The sequence below is a fragment of the Microtus pennsylvanicus genome, chromosome 8 (assembly GCF_037038515.1).
Source record: "Microtus pennsylvanicus isolate mMicPen1 chromosome 8, mMicPen1.hap1, whole genome shotgun sequence".
Classification (NCBI taxonomy): Eukaryota; Metazoa; Chordata; class Mammalia; order Rodentia; family Cricetidae; genus Microtus; species Microtus pennsylvanicus.
This window is the reverse complement of record NC_134586.1, coordinates 46,815,662-46,837,042: the sequence shown is the minus strand read 5'-3', so window position 1 is coordinate 46,837,042 and position 21,381 is coordinate 46,815,662. Positions and strand designations below refer to the sequence as shown.

At 45.7% G+C, this 21,381-nt stretch overlaps 1 protein-coding gene and 1 long non-coding RNA gene across 4 annotated transcripts in view; one reads left to right on the top strand and one right to left on the bottom strand.

Annotated features, from left to right (window-relative positions):
- Eif4e3 (eukaryotic translation initiation factor 4E family member 3) overlaps positions 1-7,423 on the bottom strand; it is a 68,019-nt gene extending 60,596 nt beyond the window's left edge. For 2 of the 3 annotated variants that reach the window (XM_075983361.1, XM_075983360.1), the window contains exon 1: positions 3,949-4,133. In XM_075983361.1, the coding sequence (XP_075839476.1) occupies positions 3,949-4,073 (125 nt within the window). In that variant the 5' untranslated portion in view covers positions 4,074-4,133. Of the gene's footprint in view, positions 1-3,948; positions 4,134-6,704; positions 6,850-7,298 lie in introns of those variants that run through there. The other variant, XM_075983362.1, reaches the window with a different exon arrangement.
- LOC142856220 (uncharacterized) lies at positions 4,204-13,194 on the top strand. The gene is made up of 3 exons (XR_012911603.1): positions 4,204-4,534; positions 9,467-9,620; positions 13,089-13,194. It is a non-coding gene; the product is annotated as an uncharacterized LOC142856220 (long non-coding RNA).
- The last annotated feature ends 8,187 nt before the right edge of the window (positions 13,195-21,381 follow it).

Here is a 21,381-nt window from a genome sequence, read left to right as displayed (position 1 = left end):
CTAGCAAGACAAGCACCAGAAGTTTGCTCTTACTGGGAGGCAGGGGAAATAAATGGCAGTACTTTGGAACTGGAGAAGGTAATGGCCAGGCCAAAAGGAGAGTTTTGAACTTAAAACAGCAAAACGCAAATTGGTACCATAACTTGTAAGTAAGAGTTTCCTTAAAAACAAAAGAAAACAAAAACACGTAAATTTTTTTTTCATATCGAGCTCATGTCTAAAGCCAGGTGTGGTGGCTCATGCCTGAAATTCCAGCACTCCAGAGGGTTAGGCAGGAGCTACAGATAACCAGGGCCAGCAGAAAGAGTGAGTGAGAGGCGATGTCTTAGACTTTAGTAAGTTTGCTAAGGGACGTTAAGACTACAAAATTATAGCTATGGATCTAACAGCATACTTATAAAAGAAGATTTAAGGATCAGACAGAAGACAACATTGAGATGCTGATAGTAGGATGGGGATGTGAAGCAACACGGGGGAGCAGAAGAGGAAGCCGCTGGAGAGAAATCAGCTCCCTTTGGAGTAATCAGGAGAGCATCCAGACTGTGGACCTCCTGGTTCTTGGCTGTATGTGTCTAGACTTGAGAAGAGAACTAAGGTTTACCCATAGATGTGAAAGAGTGCAACGAGCCTCCATAGGAAAGCACAGTCGCTGTGGTAAGAATTCAACGCCACCGTGAACATTATGCCAGGTCTAGAAGCCAAGAAGTGAGCGACAGGATCAGAGCTATGCCTTCATAGGCTCACATTCTAGAGACAGACCAGCCACTGGTGGTGATTACAAAGACAAAATGTAACACATCAGGGACACACATGGGGAGGCATGTGTGCCCTTCCACGTGAGTGGTCAGGGAAGGTCTCACTCAGAAGACGACAAAGGAGCAGAAACTGGAAGGATACCAAGAGCAGACTTGGGAAGGTAGTCCAGACAGCGACAGCAGCAGGAGCAGTGGCAACACTGGCAAAGGCCCGTGCTTGGGATATCAGAGAAAGAGCGAGGCAGCCAAGGAGTGCAGGGCAGAGGCAGGAGGGAGGGCAGCCGGGCAGTAAGAGTGCTCAGTGGGAACTAAAGAGCGTAGTCTCCAAGTCACTCTTCAGTTTCTATGCTGGGCAAGGATAATGACAGCGCCTCCAGGATTTGGGGGCTGAGAAGCTGGAAGGATAGAGACGGCATTAACTGTTAACTGCTCATATCTAAGCTCAGAAGACCCCAGGGGACAGCTGTGCGAGCAGCTAAGTAGGTGGCATGGTGCATGGGAAGTGGAGACGGTTGCAGGCTCTACCTGTGGTGTTCTGTCATCTGCCCCAGCAGGAGCTGCAAGCTGGCCTTGAGCCTGAGTGGCAGCCCTCCGTGTGCAGGGCAGGCCCAAGGGTTGGGTCCTGTGAGAAACACAAGGAAGGAGGTCGCCATACAATGACCAGGAAACACACAGAGACACTAGTGGGAGTGAAGGCAAGGACAGAGGGGACAGAGGATCTAAACACCTACGGAAGGGAAGAAGTCTCTTCATCGGGTGTCCTGACCCACATACTGACATCTTTTAGTCACATAGCCCACTGGTTTTCAACCAAGTAAGGGCTTCATGCATATAACTTCTGAAGGCTCCTCCAATTTGCCTAGTGAGGAAATGAACGTAGGATGTTGGCTTCCTAATACTGAATTCATATCAGCTGTTCTGTAGACCGTGATGCATGTGTATGCATATAGAGGCCTGGGGTCAACGCCAGGTGTCCTTCCTCAGTAATGCTGTCTGCCTTGGTCTTTCCCAGGAGCATAAACCAAGTGAGGATAGTCTGGCTGGCCAGTGAGCGCTAGTGACCCACTGGTCTCTGCCTCCCCAGTGCTGCAGGAGTACTTGTGAGACTGTATGCACTGGATGAGTACTTGTGAGTGCTACACCACCATGCCTGGGGAGCGGAGGGGAATGCAGGACCTCCCGTGCATCTTACCAGCCCTGCTAGCTCCTCTGCCCCATCAGCTGACACTTACTAAGCTGTTACTCCAGGCCAGGCACCATGGCTCACAATAGCCCTGTATGACAACTGCCACAGTCGTACTCCCTAACAATGGCGTGCAGCTAGGTGAGCCTGGGCGAGGTGATGGTGGGACTTGCTAAGAGGTAGACGCCAGAAGAAAGCTCCAGGTAGCAGGGCCTTTGGATGCTGTGCGTCTCCAGACTGGGGGAAGGCTGGGTTTCCTGTGGGGCTCTCACCCCACTCTCTGCAATGTCACTTCCCTGAGGGAAAATCCCAGCTTCTGGAACTTGAGATTTTCACAGCCCTGAGTGTGCCTGCAGGCGGGTGGAGCATCTATAAATACATAGAGTCTCAGAGAAGTAAAATAAAGTTCAATAAAAATTATGAGATGATGGATCAGGCATAATGTTGAAACTAGTTATAATTTCTAAATGAATGCGGTGTCTCTATTAAAGGTTCAGGCACTACAGAAAGAACACATTTCATTTATTGACTTTTTAGAGGGTGGGGGAGTACAAATCAATATAAGACATAATTTGTGCTTTTATTAGAGCTTATTCTTAGGGCTATTCTCTCTCTGCCCCAGGGCTAGGAATGGAACCCAGGGCCTGGTTCGTGATGTACATGTGCCCCACCACCAAGATACACCGCCAGCCTACATATTCTTGTGTTAAAAGACATTAGATGCTTTTGTATAGCACATTTGGGAATACAGCATCGATACCTTAGACTAGTCCTAAAATGTGCCACTCTAAGTTGACTAAATCTACCGAAGGTGGAGTTCTCTCCATCCTGGTCATCTTTCCCCTGGTCAGCCAGTCTGAAGTTTGGACCAGAGGCCCAGGTAACAACTGCACTGTAAAAGGACTCATTTGTAAACAAAGACATGACTTCACTTTGCTAGTGACTACTAAACCCCAAAATCACTCTTGTTATGACAGTAAAATGCTGGAATCTCAGAATGAAAGTGAAAATGTTTTGCAAACGAGACTCACCCCCCAACCCCAACTTCTCTGGGTCCCAGGAAAACAAACTGGCTCGAGGTGTCAATTCTTTGAGGTAGGTGCTAATCCATTAGGAAAAGAAATGTCTTCACTTAAAACAGCAGTATCGTTTAAAAAGAAATTGGCTGGCATTTGGTGCTAAGCTGAAAAAAATTAATTAATTAAAAAAATATCAGTGTAGACTGTAAGACGAAGTCTCTCCGGAAACTGTCACATACATTTCCTCCTAACTCAGAAACTATGGTAGACACAGTTTTTACCAAAACTTCCCACACACTTTTGGAAACAACTTGAGCTATTATTACTCACACAGATGACAGGTGTTAAGCTGACAGGATATCCACGCATCTATCCACGCATCAAGACTAGGTGTCCTACCACCACTCAGGCACAGTACTAGGTGCGGGACTCTGCATACATTAAAAGTCTGCCCCTGCTCTGTGCATTTCGCTCAGGGCAAGCAATGGAGGGCTGGGAACAAACTGAAAATAAGTTGGAAGAACTTATTTTCACTCTGGAAGAACGCGATGGCGTTGAGCACTGTGAAGAAAAACAAGGCAGGATGGAGACTCAGGACGGTAAGAGAAGTTTCTATTTTAGACAGGGATGCCGCTGAGGCCTCTCGGAGGCGAGGGGACCTGAGCTGTCCCCCACAAAGCTGTCCTGAATCACTGAAGCCCCTGACTACTCCAGACCCCCCGCCTGGGCCAGAGGCGCAGGTGCCCGCAGCGAGGTCCCAGCCCGGCCGCACGACTTTTGACTGCAGTCGCCGCGAAGGTCGCAGCAAGCCCAGCGTTTCGGGGGACACGCGGGTCAGCCTCTCGCGGCCCGCCGCGACTCTGGGCCAGGCTGCCTGGATACTATCCGGGGACGTGCGGAACTCTGGCTGCGCCCGCGCGAGACCCCCCCGGCAGCAGCGCGCGTGGGGCGAGGACGCGGTCGAGACAAAGCGGCGGGGCGCGGCCCTCACCTGTCCAGCCAGAAGGTCCAGGGCGAGTGCAGCGGAACGCCGCCCGCCTCGGGCCGCAGAGCCGACAGCGGCAGGCCGAGAGGCTCGCCAGCCCCGGGGGGCGCGGCGGCCGGGGGCAGCGCCATGTTCTCCGCCGGCCAGGCCGCGGACGCGAGGACCCGAGAGCCTGGTCGTCTCCCGGCGCCAGCCCCGCCCCGCGCCCCGCCCCGCCCCGGCCGGCCTCGGCCCTGCCCCAGCCCAACAAAGGCCACCCCGCCCGGGCCGAGCCGGGGACCAGAGGGAGAAGGGCAGAAGAACAGTCTCCCGGCTGGCCGCACAGCTGGGACCAAGGGCAGATGGAAGGTCTGGTCAATGGATCAGTGCGGATGGAGTCTCAGAGTCCAACACTGCGAGCGAGGAAGGAGAGTGGGCTTGACATACCAACAATCTGAAGACTGGATGGATGGGAAGGCTGGCAGATGGCTAGAGGAGGCACAGAGGGATGGAAGGGCAGATGGAAGCACAGTTGGAAATGGCAGATAGATGGAGAGAGGACCAATGACCGAACAGATAAAGAGGCTCCAGCGTCTGAGAGTGCAGAAACAAGGTATTAGACAAAGATGGAATCTGGCAACACTGAGACGGTGGAGTATTGAAGCTTTGCATACATAGTGGTGAGAATAAAGTTGCCTATCTCTGTGTTTAAGGGGCCAGGGCTATCTTCCTTCCCTCTCCTCAGAGTCGGTCAAAGTTCTTCAGGTCTGCCTCTAAGCATGGCAGAGGGAGGGGGAGGAAGCTGCTGTTCTGTACATAACAGCCTACACATGTGAAAATCCAGGAAGTCGCTGTAGCCATCAGACTCCTGAGTTCACAATAAGAGGAACCCTCTAACAAGGCTCCTCCTAGGCCTCTGTTACTCTCTCCACGAGAAAGGCAAAGGCCTGGAGGCATGCTAGGAGCCCTGGACAATTCTTTAACACACATTTGAAGATAGTACCTTTCTGGCCTCCGATAGCTGGGGACACGGCGTTGGTCACCCAGTCCATTTTCTACTTGACAGCATTCATTTTGCGTTCTGCTTGAGGGAGAACATGATGGGACAGGGGCTTTATAGGTTCATGACTGGTTGTTCTGAACCCAGGACCTCAGTCTTCCGCATGAACTCGCCAAGGTAAGATCAAATGACAACAGAATATGATGTGTGCTTTGCCATCCCTTCTTGAAATGCAACTTCCAGGTAGTGCAAGATTCTGAAAATTTGACTATCTGATCGAGTCTTCCATCACTGAGGTCCTAGGATCCACCCAACCAGATGCATCTGTTGCCTGATCTCGCTTTAACCTTTTCACAAGAGCACATACACAGCATTGTTAGAGCCTTTCTGAGAGCTCTATCCTATTAGCTTGTGTACCCCATCAATAATGTGATGTGGAGGGTACCGTCCACCCATCTTATAGATGCGAGACAGAGTAGGCAGGTTAACCTACGGTCACATGACTAGAACATGGCAGAGCCGGGGTTTGAACTCTAGAGTTCAGGGTTTCCACTGCCAGGCTCTCCTGCCCATCTAAATAAAAAATAAAGGTCTAGAGAGTAAAAATAAGTCATAGAAGAGAGAGGTCTTTTTCCCTCCCAAGGCGATCAATCTGCCTCCCAGAGGAAACTGCTCCTCACAGCTTCTGGAAAAATACACATCTGTGCATACAAACATACATCTCAATTTATAAACTGTATCTCCCAGTCTTTTTATAGAGAAGAATATGCATTTATCATCAATGCTGCACTTTCTTTTCTTATTCAACATTATGTCTCTGAACATTTATCCATATCAAAACACACAGATCTACCTCACCACTAGGGTGTCACCAGGACTTATTGTAAAGACGTAGCCTCCAACAGTATGTACTTGCTAGCCATTTTCTTTTCTAAGTTCACTTCACCATGGGCATCTTCATAATTACAACCTCATCTGTACAGGCTTACTTCAGAATGAGTTCGGGGGATGGGGACAGCTGCCTGCATTTAAAAATCTGATACATGTTGCCAAGTCGTACAAGATAAGCACATATCCATGCATGTGAGATATAAATAGCTCCAGACTCTGAGGACTCAAACTTACTAAGTGACATTTATCTGTATGAAATTCTAAGATGTCAGTAGGAAGGATGGCTGCTTTCTAATGATCGGAACTAGCCAGACTGTCGCGGTTTGGTTCTTCCTCACCCCCTGTGACAATCACTCAGCCAGAAAGGTCTAGTTTTAAATGTCTATGCGCAGTTCCTATAAAATAAAAAGTCACATGATAAATCCCCTTCTAGGATTGGAAGAAGTCTGAAAGTTTTTCTGCATTATATATCACTCTTTTGCCTTAGCTTCCAAGGTGCTCAAAATTACATTAGTCTCTACTTATCCTATAATGGCCTAACTGTATCTTATATTGTGAAGGCCTAAAATCTGTTCGGGAAGTCGGTGGTACATAATGAGTAAAATATAAGTGGCCTCAGGTGAGTAAGGAATTCAGGCAGCACGACCAAGGCAAGGAGAAGCGACGGCGAGCACTCCTGTCCCCTTCCCACCGAGCACATGTTGATTCTCGACATGCTTCAAAATTATACTTCGCTGAAAACAAATCAGGAACATTTTGCTTGTATTCCTCGCTTCACAAGTAGATGGCAGGAGCCAGAACCTCTGGGTCGATGAGGCACTTGGGGTTCCCCTAAACAAACGCACGGCTACGGGAAAGGAAACTCGAGGCCTGGGGAGGTGAACTGACTTACCTGAGGCCACTGCTCTAGGACATTACAGAAGCAGAACTAGGACGTGGGTCGCTTGAGGTCCAGGCCAAGGTGCTCTCTCATTGCGTAACACACAATGCAGATGCCTTGGGGTGGCAGAAGAGAGGAGAAGGTGACCCCACAGCCCCTAGCAACAAAAACAACAGAGAGGACTTGAGGCACTCATAAATAATTAAGCAATTAGCTGCGGCAGTGACTCCCCTCCCCTCCAGTATCCAGTCACCAAGGCAACTTGGGCAGGGTGCCTGCTGGTTGCCTGGTAACAGTGTGGTCTGTTCCCCTGACATGCTCCCTAGGCATCAAAGGATTCCAGAGCTAGGAAGAACCTTCAGCAGGGCTCAGCATTTCCAACCCCTTCATTTTCCAAATGAGGAAATGGAGGCCCAGAGAAGCTGGGTAACTTGCCCAAGGTCACACAGCTGCTCAGAGGCACAGCCAAACTCCATTTCCAGTGGCTTTCCACTAGTGTACCAGGGATGCCCCAGGAGGACTACAGATGAGAGAGAAGCTCTTTTTATGGTTCCTAGAAGAACAAGAGAGTCGAAGCCAGTGAGCAAGCAAGAAAAAGACAGAGACCTTGAGTGCTCATGTGCAATTAGCAGGAGCTGGTAATCCCATCAGCCCAACTTTCATCATCACCATGGCAACATGGGTGAGGCGAGTGCTGGTTGCCTAGTAACAAGTGGTCCTCTCTCTTCCACTCATATCCGACTCCCTGGGAGGCACAGAAACAGTAGAATGCTGGAGTTGGCAGGGAAGGAAAGGCAAGGATGCTAACTCAGTCCCATCCTTTGAACAATGAAGGCTGCATGGAGAGACTGTGCAAGTCATACCGTTGAGGGCAAACTAGTGACAGTCCCTTCACTTACACATGCTGTCACAGCACCAGGAGGTAAGCCTTCTACTCTAATGTCAGAAAGCGAGTGTAAATGTCTGGTGGTTTCTTTGATGGGAGACAGTTCTACCGTGCGTCTACATAATGGGAATGCTACCCACAAAACTCAGCACAGAGTAGATCCCAGCAGTTAAACGTGGAGTCTCTGAGGCTAGAAAGTCCGAGTCCTGGGTGCCGAGATTCCACATGTGAGCAATGGGCATTCTAAGCCATTGATCCCATAAGCCGTCATTAAATGAGAAAACGTGCACATCACAGGGCAGTCCCAAAGATGCCGCCAATATTCCACCCAATAGAATGCTTGCACGTCTGCTCTGCACATGCCACCATCCTAGGCTCTTGAGATCACCAGTGAACAATATAGACAGGAGAAACCTGTGTCCCAGCGACCAGGGTGTATGCAAGTATACAGCTAGATCTGGAGTCGCAGGTTAAGTGTTTGTTGGATGGGTACAGGCCCTCTGTAGTAAGGAGCCCGCTTGTTTGTCCCAGCCACCAAGAACTGAAATAATCACACAGAAACTATATTTAAGTCACTGCTTAGCCCATTAGCTCTAGCTTCTTATTGGCTAACACTTCTTAATTTAACTTAATTAACTATTAATCTGTGTATCGCCATGAGGCTGTGGCTTACCGGGAAAAGTTCCGGCATCTGTGTCCGGTGGGGCTACATGGCTTCTCTCTGACTGTGCCTCCTTTCTCCCAACATTCAGTTTAGCTTCCCTTGACTACCTCTATTCCCTGCGCAGGCCCAAGACAGTTTCCTTATTAACCAATGGTATTCACAGCATACAGAGGGGAATCCCACATCAGCCTGCATTGGCGATATGCTGTTTACATTGCTGGGCTCCTTCTCTGAGGCTGAGAAGTTTCCTGTTTATAGCTTGTGGTGCTTGCTATAAATACCTGGGCCTGCTTCCACCTAGGAACTCCAAAGAAAAAGGATGTCTGTGGCCACTAGGTGGCGGGCCCCAGACTCTCCAGACACAAGGTGAAAGAAGACACAAGCCTGGGGCATCGACCTGCAAAGAGCCTCCAGCAAAACCACAGTTGCTTGATTTTAAAGGCATAGCTTTGAGGGGTGGGGGCATGGAACTAGTTGGGGACTCTAATGGGGCGAGGAGAGACTACAGTGCACTTTAACAGCAGAGGCTGTACCTGGGTTTGAACTAGGATTTAGCTGCACTCCACGGACATTAAACTTGCTAGGCCCATATGTCTCACCCAAGAAAAAGAGATGCTAACATGAGTTCCCTTTGGTATGAGTGTCCTCTTTATAAGCTGCACACAGTAAAAGCTCAACCAGTGTTATGGACCTCAACCACTGTTAGAGGTTCTAATGGCCCCCGAGGGTCTGGTTCTGAGCGGCAAATGAAAAGAGGTGTAAAGGAAATCGCACTGGACTTGAAGAATGTGGTCTTTTGATCACTGAGCCTAGAAAAATGGGGCAACGAAGCCAGGGCATTCTGAACTCCATCGCCACCCATGTGCCAGTTGTGGGCCATGTCCTGTCTTCTCCACACCTTCTGAGTTGGCGCTCCTTCCTTCTCGAGGATGCCACCCACTCCTGCTCCTAATTTCTTGAGTTTCAGCAAAGAACAGAAAGAGCACTAACTACACTCCCTTGGCCAGCCTTCTGACCTCCAAATGTCTTCTGAACAACAGACACAGCAGCCTAGGTCCAAGCCTCCAAACACCGATTCCATGACAGAGCTGTCCTCTTTCCTGAGCTCAGAACTTCTCCAGGGCTGCACAATACCTGTGCATCTGTCCCATTATTGACCATCCCTCTGCTCCTCATAGCTTGCCCTGTCTCTCACTTCACCTTCTGTTGGTTTTTTTCTTTCAGAGCCCATGCCACAAGCTCCCTGAATCTACTACAGTGTGCATCGACCACACTGGAGTATCTGGACCCCGAGGGGAAGTCTGGGACCCTCTTCTTCCTGTGTCTGTCCCAGCACACTGCACAGGTCTGCCACCTGCTGGCACGCCACCAAGATTTGGTAAGGAATTGAAAGAGGTATATAAAGGATGGTGACAGTCTTGTTCTCAGTGACCACTCCTCCTCCTGTCCATGGATAATATTTTCACCTCCTTCAATGTGCTTTGTTTTATTCCTTCTTTGTTCAAGGCCCCAACTGGCCTTCTCTCCCTGGCTGAGATCTGAATTCTCCAGTCCAGCATCCGAATCCTCCGTACCTCCTCCCACCTTTCCAAACACAGTTGGAAGTTTATTTCTAAATGTATGTGGATATATACTCGTGTGTATATAAATAGAGGTGCATACACATACCTCTATTTACATATTCTTGGAAATATGTAAACATATATTGAATATATTTGAAAATATACACAATCCAAGCAAACCCGCCTCTATTCCCTTGGTGTGTCTAAGCTTAGCCTTAACATGCGAGAGAGCTCATGGGGACAGGCCTGGCCCCTTCCCACTCCTGCAGCCCAGTTCCCAGCATCTGTCTGGCTCATGGGAGAATCAGATCTACTGGTCTGGTTTGCCCACTCTATACTTGGTCCCCACAATGCGGTGCTGACATCTCCTCCATACCTGAGACTGTTCCTTTTTGCCATTCACAATCTCTAACCACCCTCTGAGGGTCTGGGAAAATTCCATTCATTGTGTGAGATACAGAGAGATGCAGAGGATTGCCAAGCAGGGACACAAAGTATTCAATTTAGAAACACTTACACTGGATGTTGGGAATTAACACTGTTTTAGTTGTTGCTGTAGAAATAAGGGTCATTTGCCTAGCCTTAGGAACTTCAAGGAAGGAAGGAACCTGTGCTGTGACTGCATGGTGGTCTGACATTGTCATTCTTGCTGCTGGGGCCAGTCTTTTAGAGTCTTGGTAGATGGGATAAACATGTTCTCCTTTGCCCAGTTGGAGGCGTTGGCAAAGGCCGCATAGCGTGAATAACAGTTCATAGCTATTCTATGAACTGTTAGTTACTTTAGAGTTACTAAGTCTTCTGACCTTATTTGCCCAAGACTGTGCTGGTTTGAGCACTGAATGGTATGTCCTAGTATCCTGCCCTGGAAAACCCGACAAACTGAAGTAGCTGATCAGCTAGAAGCAGCCTGTAGGTCAGTTAGTCGAAGTGAGAGCTTGCCTCTGAAGACCTCAAAAAAAAAAATACTATAAAGTAATATTTATGGCGAGGCGCTTGAAAATGTCTGAATAGTGCCCCTGCAGGAGAAGGATACCTTCCTTCATCAAAGCACCTGTTTAAATATCCTGTTATATCATGTGTCTTCTTTCTCCCCTTGGTGTGGTGGTGGTGGTGGTGGTGGTGGCATGGGTGTATGTTAGTGTGTGTTTATATAGGTTCACATATGCAGTCCCAGTCCAGTCCACCTTTTCGAGATAGGGTCTCTCACTGGAGCTGGTCTCACTGATTCAGCTAGGTTGGGAGGCCAGAGAGATTCAGGGACCTCCTGTCTCTGCTCAGATGTCTGTGCTCATATGCTTATGTAGATGCTGAGGATTCAGAACTTGTTTGTTTGTGTGGGCAAGTACTCAACGTCTGAGCCATCTGTCCAGACCAGTCATTTACTTCTGAAGAGTTGAGTACACTAAAGCTTGAGGATTCACCATTGATGGGCAATCAATAAGTTAAAAAAAATAAAGCAGGATTTAAAATGAAGCAACATTTAAAAAAATAATATAACTGTGCAACATTTTCAGACCTGTAACTTCCCTACTAAGTGCTAATCATGAAGAAGCTGACAAAGAGTTCAGCTGGGGGAACCTCTACGTTAGGAAGTCTCCTGACCTGGGGCAAATATCAACAAGAATGATAGATAGAGAGAGGCCTGATGATGTCTCACTTGTTCTTATTTCCCTCCTTACATAATATACACATACTGTTACATTGTGGGTTGCACCATTGCTTTAAAAGTTTCTTAGTAACTCTCAGAGGCTATCACCCTGTACCTATTAACAAAGGAGGTCTGTACAAAACATCATGTCTGATAGACAATGAGATACCTGGTGGCCCTCTGGTGACTTCATATTGACTTTTTCAGGCCATAAAGAACTGCTATTGTTGGTATTTGGGGATACCAAATAATCACTTTGTTCTCCCAAACCCAATAGACCCCTCAGAACTAGACTGAATACTCCCACATTTTTGTTCAATTCCCTGTATTACTAAAATGCCCAAGGGTCATGTTTTCTTACCATATTGAACTTAAATATTTTATGTTACATTAAACATAATCTTGTCGATAAAATGTAGGGCTGTTATTTCTCAAATTTTGAAAAAGCATTGTTAATGATGCAAATAATTCCCTATTTTTCATTTTGAGAGAAAATCATTAACAGCACGTTCTTTTCAAGAACAGAATTTAGCTGTAAGAGGACACAGACCATTCATAAAGACAGACATAAATTAGTAGCAGAGAGAGGAGCTTCCCGTTTAGAGAGTCCAAATGGAAATGAACAGTAGACTCATTCCTTCACAGATCAAACAGCATCTTAATAAGTTGGGGCATTGTGGCTGTTGATTTAATTTAATGGGAAGATTCCAGAAAATGACTATGACTTGACCGTTGGCAGCATTCTCATTTCCTATGGTCATCGGCATTTGCCTGGGGAGGCCTCTCCTTTCATTCTGGAGGAGATTCACCTCTAAAATGGGCTCGAGGCCCTAACTCTCAAAAGCAGCCCATGTTAAAGGTAGGGGAAAAAGACCTGAATAGAATTAAATTGTCAGAATGAAGAAAGTGGTCAAGTCCTTTATCAAAGACAGAATCAAAATACTTCTTTTACCAGGCAATCTGGTAAGTACAGGTTGTCATGGAAACAGGACGTATTCCGATTATAGGAGGAATGACATTGTTCATCTAACTAGGTGTTCATCTCTTCTAAATGAGGAGAAATTGTTGTAGCTGAAATCCATTATATTCCCTTCAAATCTGCATTAAAAACAATCATTTTCTTTCTTTTATATAGGAATGCACAGACACAGAGCCCCTCTCTCATAAAACAGAGAATTAAAATTACTTCCAAAAGAATTGGTGTGTAAATAAAAAGACATAAAATGAAAATGAGCCCTGTAATATAAACCCATCACTTTGAAGCTGGAAGAGTGGGAGCCAGAGAGTAAAATATAAAGCCTCCTACCACTACAGGGCAAGCTCCTCTTCAGTAGCATTAGCAGCTAGTTTGAATAGCTGTCTAGAAGTTAAGGTGACTTGCTAACAGGTCGCATGTCAGCCCTGAATTCCTAGTGGATTTATAAAAGGGAGGGAATGCTGAGCTGGTTTCACTAGTCATCCATGGCTGGAAACATGGAGTGCGGGCTGTTTATACAAGGCAGCCTGAAGATCTTTCTCGATCAAAGCAACTGAGAAAAACAATGTTTCTTTTCTTTGTCTTTTCCAGGTGAAAAATAATTTCTCTATCTCTCTCACAAAAAAAGAGAAATATTTATATGTGGGTTTTCTTTTTCAGCTATGCTCAGGTCTCAAAGCATCCCTGGTGCGGGCACTCAGGACAATAATAACATATTACAATAAAAATAGAAACAGCACCAACAAACATAAAGAACACTTTAAAATCAACACGAACATGAATGACCTGACTAGAAAGAGAACAAACAGTGGACATCTCACTGAAGACATACAGGCAGCAAGCAGCATATGGAAATATGCCCAACATCCCATGTCACTAAGAAACCACAAATTTAAACAATGACATAATTTATTAGAATGACTATAACCTCAAAACTGACCCCTGATACAAACAAATGCTGGCCAAGATACGGAGCAGCGGGGACTCCCATTCATTCCTGGGCCTGCTGAATGGTACAACCACTTTGAAAGAACCCTCAGCACCCTACGAAGCAAGGAGTCCTCTTCTCAGAAGACCCAGCAATGGCTCCCCAGTTCTTTATTTGAGTTACGAAGCCACGGACAAAGGCTTACAGCAGCTATACTCGTGACTGCCATAAGTCAGATGAAAAGGAGGCCTTCAGCGGGTAAGTTGAGAGTACTGACCACTAAGAGAAGTGTGCTTGTTTTTAAACCATTAAAAGACATGGAAGAACATGAAGCACACTTTATTTGTTGAAAGAAACCAATCTGAAAAGGCCACACACTGTGTGAACCCAAGTCCGTAACACTTTGGAAAAGGAAACTATGGGGACAGTTAAAGATGAGCGGGCTCATGGAAGGAAGAAAGAGCAAGTAGTACATGGGGACTTTTACAGCAACGAAACTATTCTCTATGTTACCACAACGGTGGACACATGTCATTACGTATCTGCCAAAACTAGCAGACGTTAAACTAAGAGCAGAGCTCAAGGTGGTGATGTGTGGCAATGGTCCAACAACTGTTATTTCAGAGGATGCATGATGGAGGAGGGTCATCTGCCTATGTGTTACTTCCATTGTTTAATAAAGAAACTGCCTTGGCCCTTTGATAGGACAGAAAATTAGGTAGGTGGAGTAAACAGAACAGGATGCTGGGTAGAAGGCAGACGCAGTGATTCTCTGAGCCGAGATGGACGCAGGTTAGAATCTTCCTGGTAAGCCACCACCTCGTGGTGCTACACATGAATAGAAATGGGTTAATCAAGATATGAGAGTCAGACAAGAAGAGGCTAGATATAATGGGCCAGGCAGTGTTTAAAAGAATACAATTTGTGCGTTGTTATTTCGGGTGTAAAGCTAACCATGCGGGAGCCGGGCGGGACGAAAAGCAGGCCTGCCCGCAGCTCCGCTCTACAGATGCACTCTGGTGTGAGACAAGGCATTAAGGGGAGGGGTGACATGCATGCGGAGGAAGACCCCTGTATTTCCCGCCAAATTTTGCTGTGAAATTCAAATTATTTTAATAAGTAAAATTGTCAGCACGACAGTGTGTGCCAGAGGATATTCTGAAGAAGCAGAGGCTGGAGGATCATGGATCAGAGGCCAGCCTGGTCTGCTGTCGAGATGCCACAGTGAGTAAGAGAGTACTTGCCACACAAGCATGAAAACCTGAGTTTGGAGTCCCTGGTAAATTCTGGGATAACTTGAGCACTGTTACCCCAGCCCTGACAGGCACAGACAAGTAGATTGTGGGAGCATGTTGTTTAGGAAGCCTAGCCTCCTCCCCTCAAAAATCAGGAATCAGTAAGATACCAAATCTCAAGGAATTATGGCAAGGCACCCAATGCCCTCTTCTGCATTCCCATGAGTATGCACAGGTGTGTGAACACACACACACACACACCTCCATTTTCACCAGGACTTAGCCATCCATGTCTTGTACTCACTTACATAATCCACATATTAGCTTATTGGGCAAGTAACATTACCCTGTCTGATACACTGGACTATCCAGATTTTAATAACATTTCCGACATGTAGCAACAGATGGGGTCTTCAAACTCAACTCCCTGCTTCCAAGCCTGTGCTCTAATACCTGCCCATTCCTCCACACGCCTCCCTTCCTTAAGTAACTCTGTGTCTTCTGTGTGGTGGAGGAACACAGTTCCTCTATACCTGATGAACGTGGATACCCACCCTCTAAACAGTAGAGGACACATCAGGCTACAGGGTAAAGAAAGTTGTTATTTATCATAGACTCAGTTGAGTCATCTGCTGTTGGAGAAGGATTGTTTACACATCGTAAGCCCACAGATACAATCTCAGTTAGTAGGACTTGATGGTATGGCTCAGTGCTTGCCTGGCATAAAAGCGGAATGGGGAAATATATTCAGAGTTCATCTATAGATTTGTGTAAAAATTACATTATGTTTTCAGCATATTAAAAAAAATCAATCAATTAATTTTTAAAAATCTCAACGAAGCCCAAGCACAAACAAATGAAAAAAAAAATCACACCAAAACATAATCAAGTAGCTCAATACCAGAAAAATTATGTGGAAAAGAGCACGAGCAAAGTTAGAGAGTTCTTTTCAGAGAAGATAATTCGGGTGCAAAAACAGTGGAATAAAAGAACAACGTCTGCAACTTAATGAGAAGATAAAGCAAGACTGCCCATCTGGGACTCTGCACCAAGCAAATCACTGTTCAATTGCAAAAGCGAGGAATCTTTACCAGAAAGACAGTGAACACGCTTTCCCAGTTCTTCTCGTCCAGCACACCAGAGCCCCTAACTGCCATAAGTAAACCACAAGATGACAGTGAGGCTGGGCAGGAGGCAGCCTCGACACCCGGGTTGATATGGCAGGATGCTCCCTGGGTTTTCCTCTGCTTCCTACTCCCCACTCTTGGAGCTGGAGATACTGGCACCCAGAAATGCCCGTGAGCACAGAAAGAAGAGCTGTAAGAAAGGGCTTTCTCTAGCCAGAGGACCAGGAAGGGAGGAGCTGGCAAGAGAGGAAGCTTACAGACAACACCACCAGCCGAACACAAAGGACACAGCTGCTACTGTGCAGCCACCCGAGCCAGCAACACCAGCGGGGAGCTCAGATACTGAAACCCAGCAAGCAGCAGCATGAGCGAACCAAAAAGCGGGGCTGAGGAAACTGCAGTCTGTAAAGCGGTAATGAGCTCGCCTGGCCAGTGTGAGTTCAATCCCCAGAGCCCAGGCGAGAAAGAGATAGGAGCGGTGGCCTATGTTTGTAATCCCCGAGCAGGGAGATGGTGCATGGGCAGATATCTGGAATATCTGTCAATCATTCTAGAGGTGGAAACAGCTTGACACAGCCAGCTTAGCCTACCTGTGAGTTCCATGCCAGCAAGGGACTCCATGTCAAAAAACCATGTGGACTGTGCCTGAGGAATAACAACACCCAAGGTTGATATTTGACTTCCACAGGTACACACACACACGTACATCATATACAACACATACAAATTAAAATAATCATAGCCCAACAAAAGGCTGTTTACAAGACACTCTTCCCCCACAACAATGTAAAAGGGAAAGCAACGGAAGTGGCTACATTAATGTCAGGGAATGCAGAGCAAAGTTTATTGGCCACGAGGAAAAGAACAGCACACTGGGAAGCATCCCCTGGCAGGACGATGTCTCAACCTGTGCTTCAACAACTGGGCTCCAAAGCCTTAAGATACATGAAGCTATGCCTGATGGGCAGGAGAGGAAACAGCCACCTACAATTACAACCGAGGATGTGGGCCTCCCACTCCTGGAAGAAGGAAGGAAACCAACAAAGGTACTGAAGGAAAGAACAAGACCAGCCAGTACGACCTAGCTGATATACACAGCATTTTTACAGACTAGACAATATTTCCAATGGCTCAATAAGATAAAGTATGTATTAAACAATAGAACAAGCCTTACGATATTTAAAAAAAAAAAACAGTAACAGAAAGGCAGTAAGAAAATTTGGGACCTGGGGAGACAGTTCAGTCGGTGGCTGATGTGCAGGCATAAGGACCTGATGGACAGCATAAAGCAGGGTTCAGACCATAAATAACCCAAGCTGATCCTGACAGCCATAGGCTTCCCAGCCCAGGCAACTCAGTGAACTCCAGGTTCACTAAGAGTTCCTGTCTCCCCAAATAGTGGAGAATAACTGAGAAAGATAGTGGATGTCAGCTGCCCGCCTTCATGTGCACACAGGCATGTACACCCCTCCCACATGTCCACACTCCCACATCAGTATGTGCATAGATCACAGACAGACAGACAGGCAGACAGACAGACGGGATGTTTCCAAACGCTTGAAAATTAAACAGCTTTCACACAGAGAAAAATAGCAATTAAATTGAAAATATACAAAAACCGGAATTAGCGTAAGGTGAGAAAAATCTGTCAAAGCAGCTGAGTCACTGCTGAGGGGGATTCATAGTATTAGATGCCTATACCAGAAGTGAAAAGACCTCCACCAAGAGCATAAATCCTTCCATCAAGGGACTCAAGGCTGGGCATGGTGGCTCACACCTATCATCCTAGCACTCAGAAGCCCAATAGGCAGGGGAATCCATACAGAGTAACTCGGCCAGTCTCAGACCCTGTCTCCTAAAAATAAGGATGCATGGAAGGAGGAAGGGAGAGAAGAGGGGGGAGGGAGTCAACCCAAAGCAGACAAAAGAAAAAAAAATCAAAAGCATAAAAACATAAAGAAAAAGCAACAAAACTTACTTAATGTGGCATTCACAGAGAAATTAAGAGAGAAATTTCAAAAAAAAGAAATCAAGTTAAAAAAGCCAGGAGAAACAAGGAAAGCTACTTTGAAGTATGCCAAAGGCTAAAAGGTGTCGTCCCCAAGAGAAGAGCACCATGAGAATGCCACTGAGCCTTTCCGAGGAAACACAAGCCCACAAGTGGTATCTAGAACTTCTCTGGAACAGCAGTGAGTTGTGAGTTTCATAATAGAAACCTGTGACAGCCACATACAGGCGACGCTTGGGGATGCTGTGGGTTCTTTCGCAGTGCGAGGGGAGGCTGTGATAAGTTACAGATGCATGCTGTGACCCTAAGGAAAATGCTAACATCACAGCCAAGTATAGCAAATAATCCAACCAAGGCTCTAAAAAGAAATCGAAAGGAAGACCAAAGTTCAGAAAAGGAGAGCAAGCAAAGCAGGCAGAAAACAAACAGCGAGAAGATGGATTTAAATGTTATGGTATCAGTATTCTCATGAATGGAAACAGACCGTATTCCAACTGCATGGTAGTGACTGGTGAACTGGATAACAAACAAGACTCAGTAGAAAGCTACCTACCAGATGTCATTTGAAAAAAAAAAGTCAGTTAAAAATTAATTACCATAGTTTTCAACTGTACAGACATGAGTCTTTTCTCAGTTTTATTTATTGTAAAAGTTTTATAGCAGGAAAACACTCAGAATATGATCAAAAAACAAGAAACAAATCAATGTAACTTTTATTTTTGCCAGCAATTTAGGCCTGGGATCTCAATCTCCTCTCTCTCTCCCCTCCCTCTCTCTCTGCATATGTGTGTGTGTGTGTGTGTGTGTGTGTGTGTGTGAGTGACCAATGCGTGTGCATGTGTGTGTGTGTGTGGTGTGTGTGTGTGACCAATGCGTGTGCATGTGTGTGCACGTGTATATACGTGTGTGACCAATACATGCACAGTCATTTTGCTCTAGCCATAGTTTTTCTCATGTCATGCCACATAAGAATGTGTGAGAACTAAGGATGTTTGTTTTAATACCAGCAATGAAGCTCACCAGTGACACAGAAGCACCAGGGCCCTGACAGAAGCTCTCTAGAATGCACAACCCAACGGTTATCAGTCAAGAAGAAATATGGTGATCCAGAGTTAGAGACTTAACACTCCTCTCGCACTAATCAATAAAGTAGAGAAACAAACAGAAAGATTTTACAAAATGTCAATCACCTTGATCTGACTGACATTTATACAGCATTCCACTCAATATACACATAATACATTATTGTCAAATGCAAGTGAAGTTTATTTTTTTAACCAAGACACAACATATTCCAGGCCATAAACCTGGCGCCAATAAATTTAACAGAGTTTCAGCCACATAAGTATTTTCTCTGCTGAGTAGAATTATCAGAGGGACATTAGAAGCATTCTGCGGTGATCAATTCATGGGATGCTCCTTAAACAATCAAGGACAGGGCATGACACACCTATGTCATGAGAATAAAGGCCTCAAGTCAAGGGATTCGGCTTCCATGTAAACTAGGAAACAAAACTGAACACACATTAAGGAGAAAGGAAACTAAGGTCAGAGCAGAAAACAATAAAACAAGAACACCACCAGGAAAAAAAAAATCAATGAAACCAGTACGTGATTCTTCAAGGTTTTAAACAATGGATTACGTTCTAGTTACAGCACTTGGAAAAATCAAGAAGACACAAATTACCGATGTCAGAGTTGAGGTGAGTAACATCAATGTTGTTTTTATAGATACACAGAAGGTAATGCCACTGAGCTAGTAAAACACAGGACAGGAACAACTCCTTGAAAGACACAAGCTATATTATTTAATAAAAAAGAAACAGATATTTAGAACAGCGATGTATTTGCAAAAACAAAATTGGAATATAACTAATCATTCCTAAAAGAATATTCCCAACCCAAATGGTTTCACAGGCTTATTTTACACAGCACATAAGGAAGAGAAAAAAAAACCACTAACCTCATATGAACTCTAGAAGAGAGAGACACAGACACAGAGAGAGACAGAGAGAGACAGAGAGTATAAGTACTTCTCTATTAGGTCAGCTTTACCCTGAAGGGGATAAAAAACCTCTGATGAATATAAAATCCTAAACAAACGTTAACAAGCATGCACATGCAATTCGTAAGTGGCAATTCTTCACTACAAAGCGGAGTTTATCTTGGAAACCCGTGACTGACATACCATGTAAGGGTCAGTCGACACACCTGACAACAAACTGGGAATGTAAGTGTGGGGTGAGTGAGATGGCTCAGTGGTTTACGGGACCGGTTGCTTCTTGTATAGGACAGGGGTTCGATTCCCGGCACCCACATGCTGACTTCCAAACATCCATGACTCTAGCTCCAGGGAATCAGACACTATATTCTGACCCCTTCATAGAGTGCACATATATACATGCAGGCAAAACGCTCATAAAGTAAATAAATGTAATATTCCTAAAGCACTACTAATAGATGCAAAGGAGAGATCTGTTATAACCTAACATTTCTACCCAAACTTTAAAAAATGGAGAAACTCCCAGCAAAGTGAGGGAGCTTCTTCACACCCAGGCATTTACAAAATCTCGCAGTTAATGTTATTCTTAACTGCGACAGACCAAACCCTTCCCCAGTAATAAGGGGGAGACCACTGAGGCCTGCTCTCACCACCTATTTAACAGAATGTGGGAGCCGATCCCCAAGGCAATGAGGTTAAGAAAAAGGAAAATAATTTCTAGGTTGGAAAAGAAGTTAAAATCATCTTCAGCCACAGACAATAATCCATACATAGGAAACCTGACGGGACTTCCTCAAAGGGCTACTAGAGTGGGTGAGTTTGGAAGTTTCAAAACCAGGAATAATTTACAAAATTCAATCCAATTTTTTATATATATACTGGAAGGGGACAGCTCTTGAAATGCTATTTATAGTAGTTTAAAAACAGGAACTGTGGCGGTGCACGCCTTTAATCCCTGCACTCGGGAGCAGAGGCAGGCGGAGTTCTGCAAGTTCAAGGCCAGCCTGGTCTACAAGAGCTAGTTCCAGGACAGGCTCCAAAGCTAAAGAGAAACCCTGTCTCGAAAAATAAAAAATAAAAATAAAGAAAAACATGAAATTCTGACAAGTAAATCTGACAAACAACACAGATCTGTGTTTGAACATGGACAAGCACAGATCTGTAAAGACTCAAAGGTCCTGGGTTCACGTTTGTTGCTGTGGTAAATATGTGGATAAAAGGCAACAGAGGGGAGAAAGGGTTTCTTCAGCTCAGAATTCTAAGTTACAGCCCATTGCTGCAAGGAAGTCCAGGCAGGAACTCAGTGTCTCACACACAGTCCAGCAGAGACAGGAAAGGCATGGCCCCTTGCTTTCAGTAGCTCAGCTAGCTTCCTTTATGTCCACACAGTCCAGGGGCCAACCATGAAGTGATGCCATCATTCAGGGTATGTCTTCCCACCTTATCAACAGTCTGCAGGATTTCCCACAGACATACCCACAAACCAACCTGATCTAGGTAATTCTTATTAATACTCTCACCTCAGGTGACTCTTGGTTGTGTCGAGTTAAAACTAAGTAGCTCACCAGCAATGCTCGTGCGCACCTTTAATCCCACACCTTTAATCAGGAACAAGGCAGAACAGGTGGATCTCTGTAATTTGAGCCCAATTTG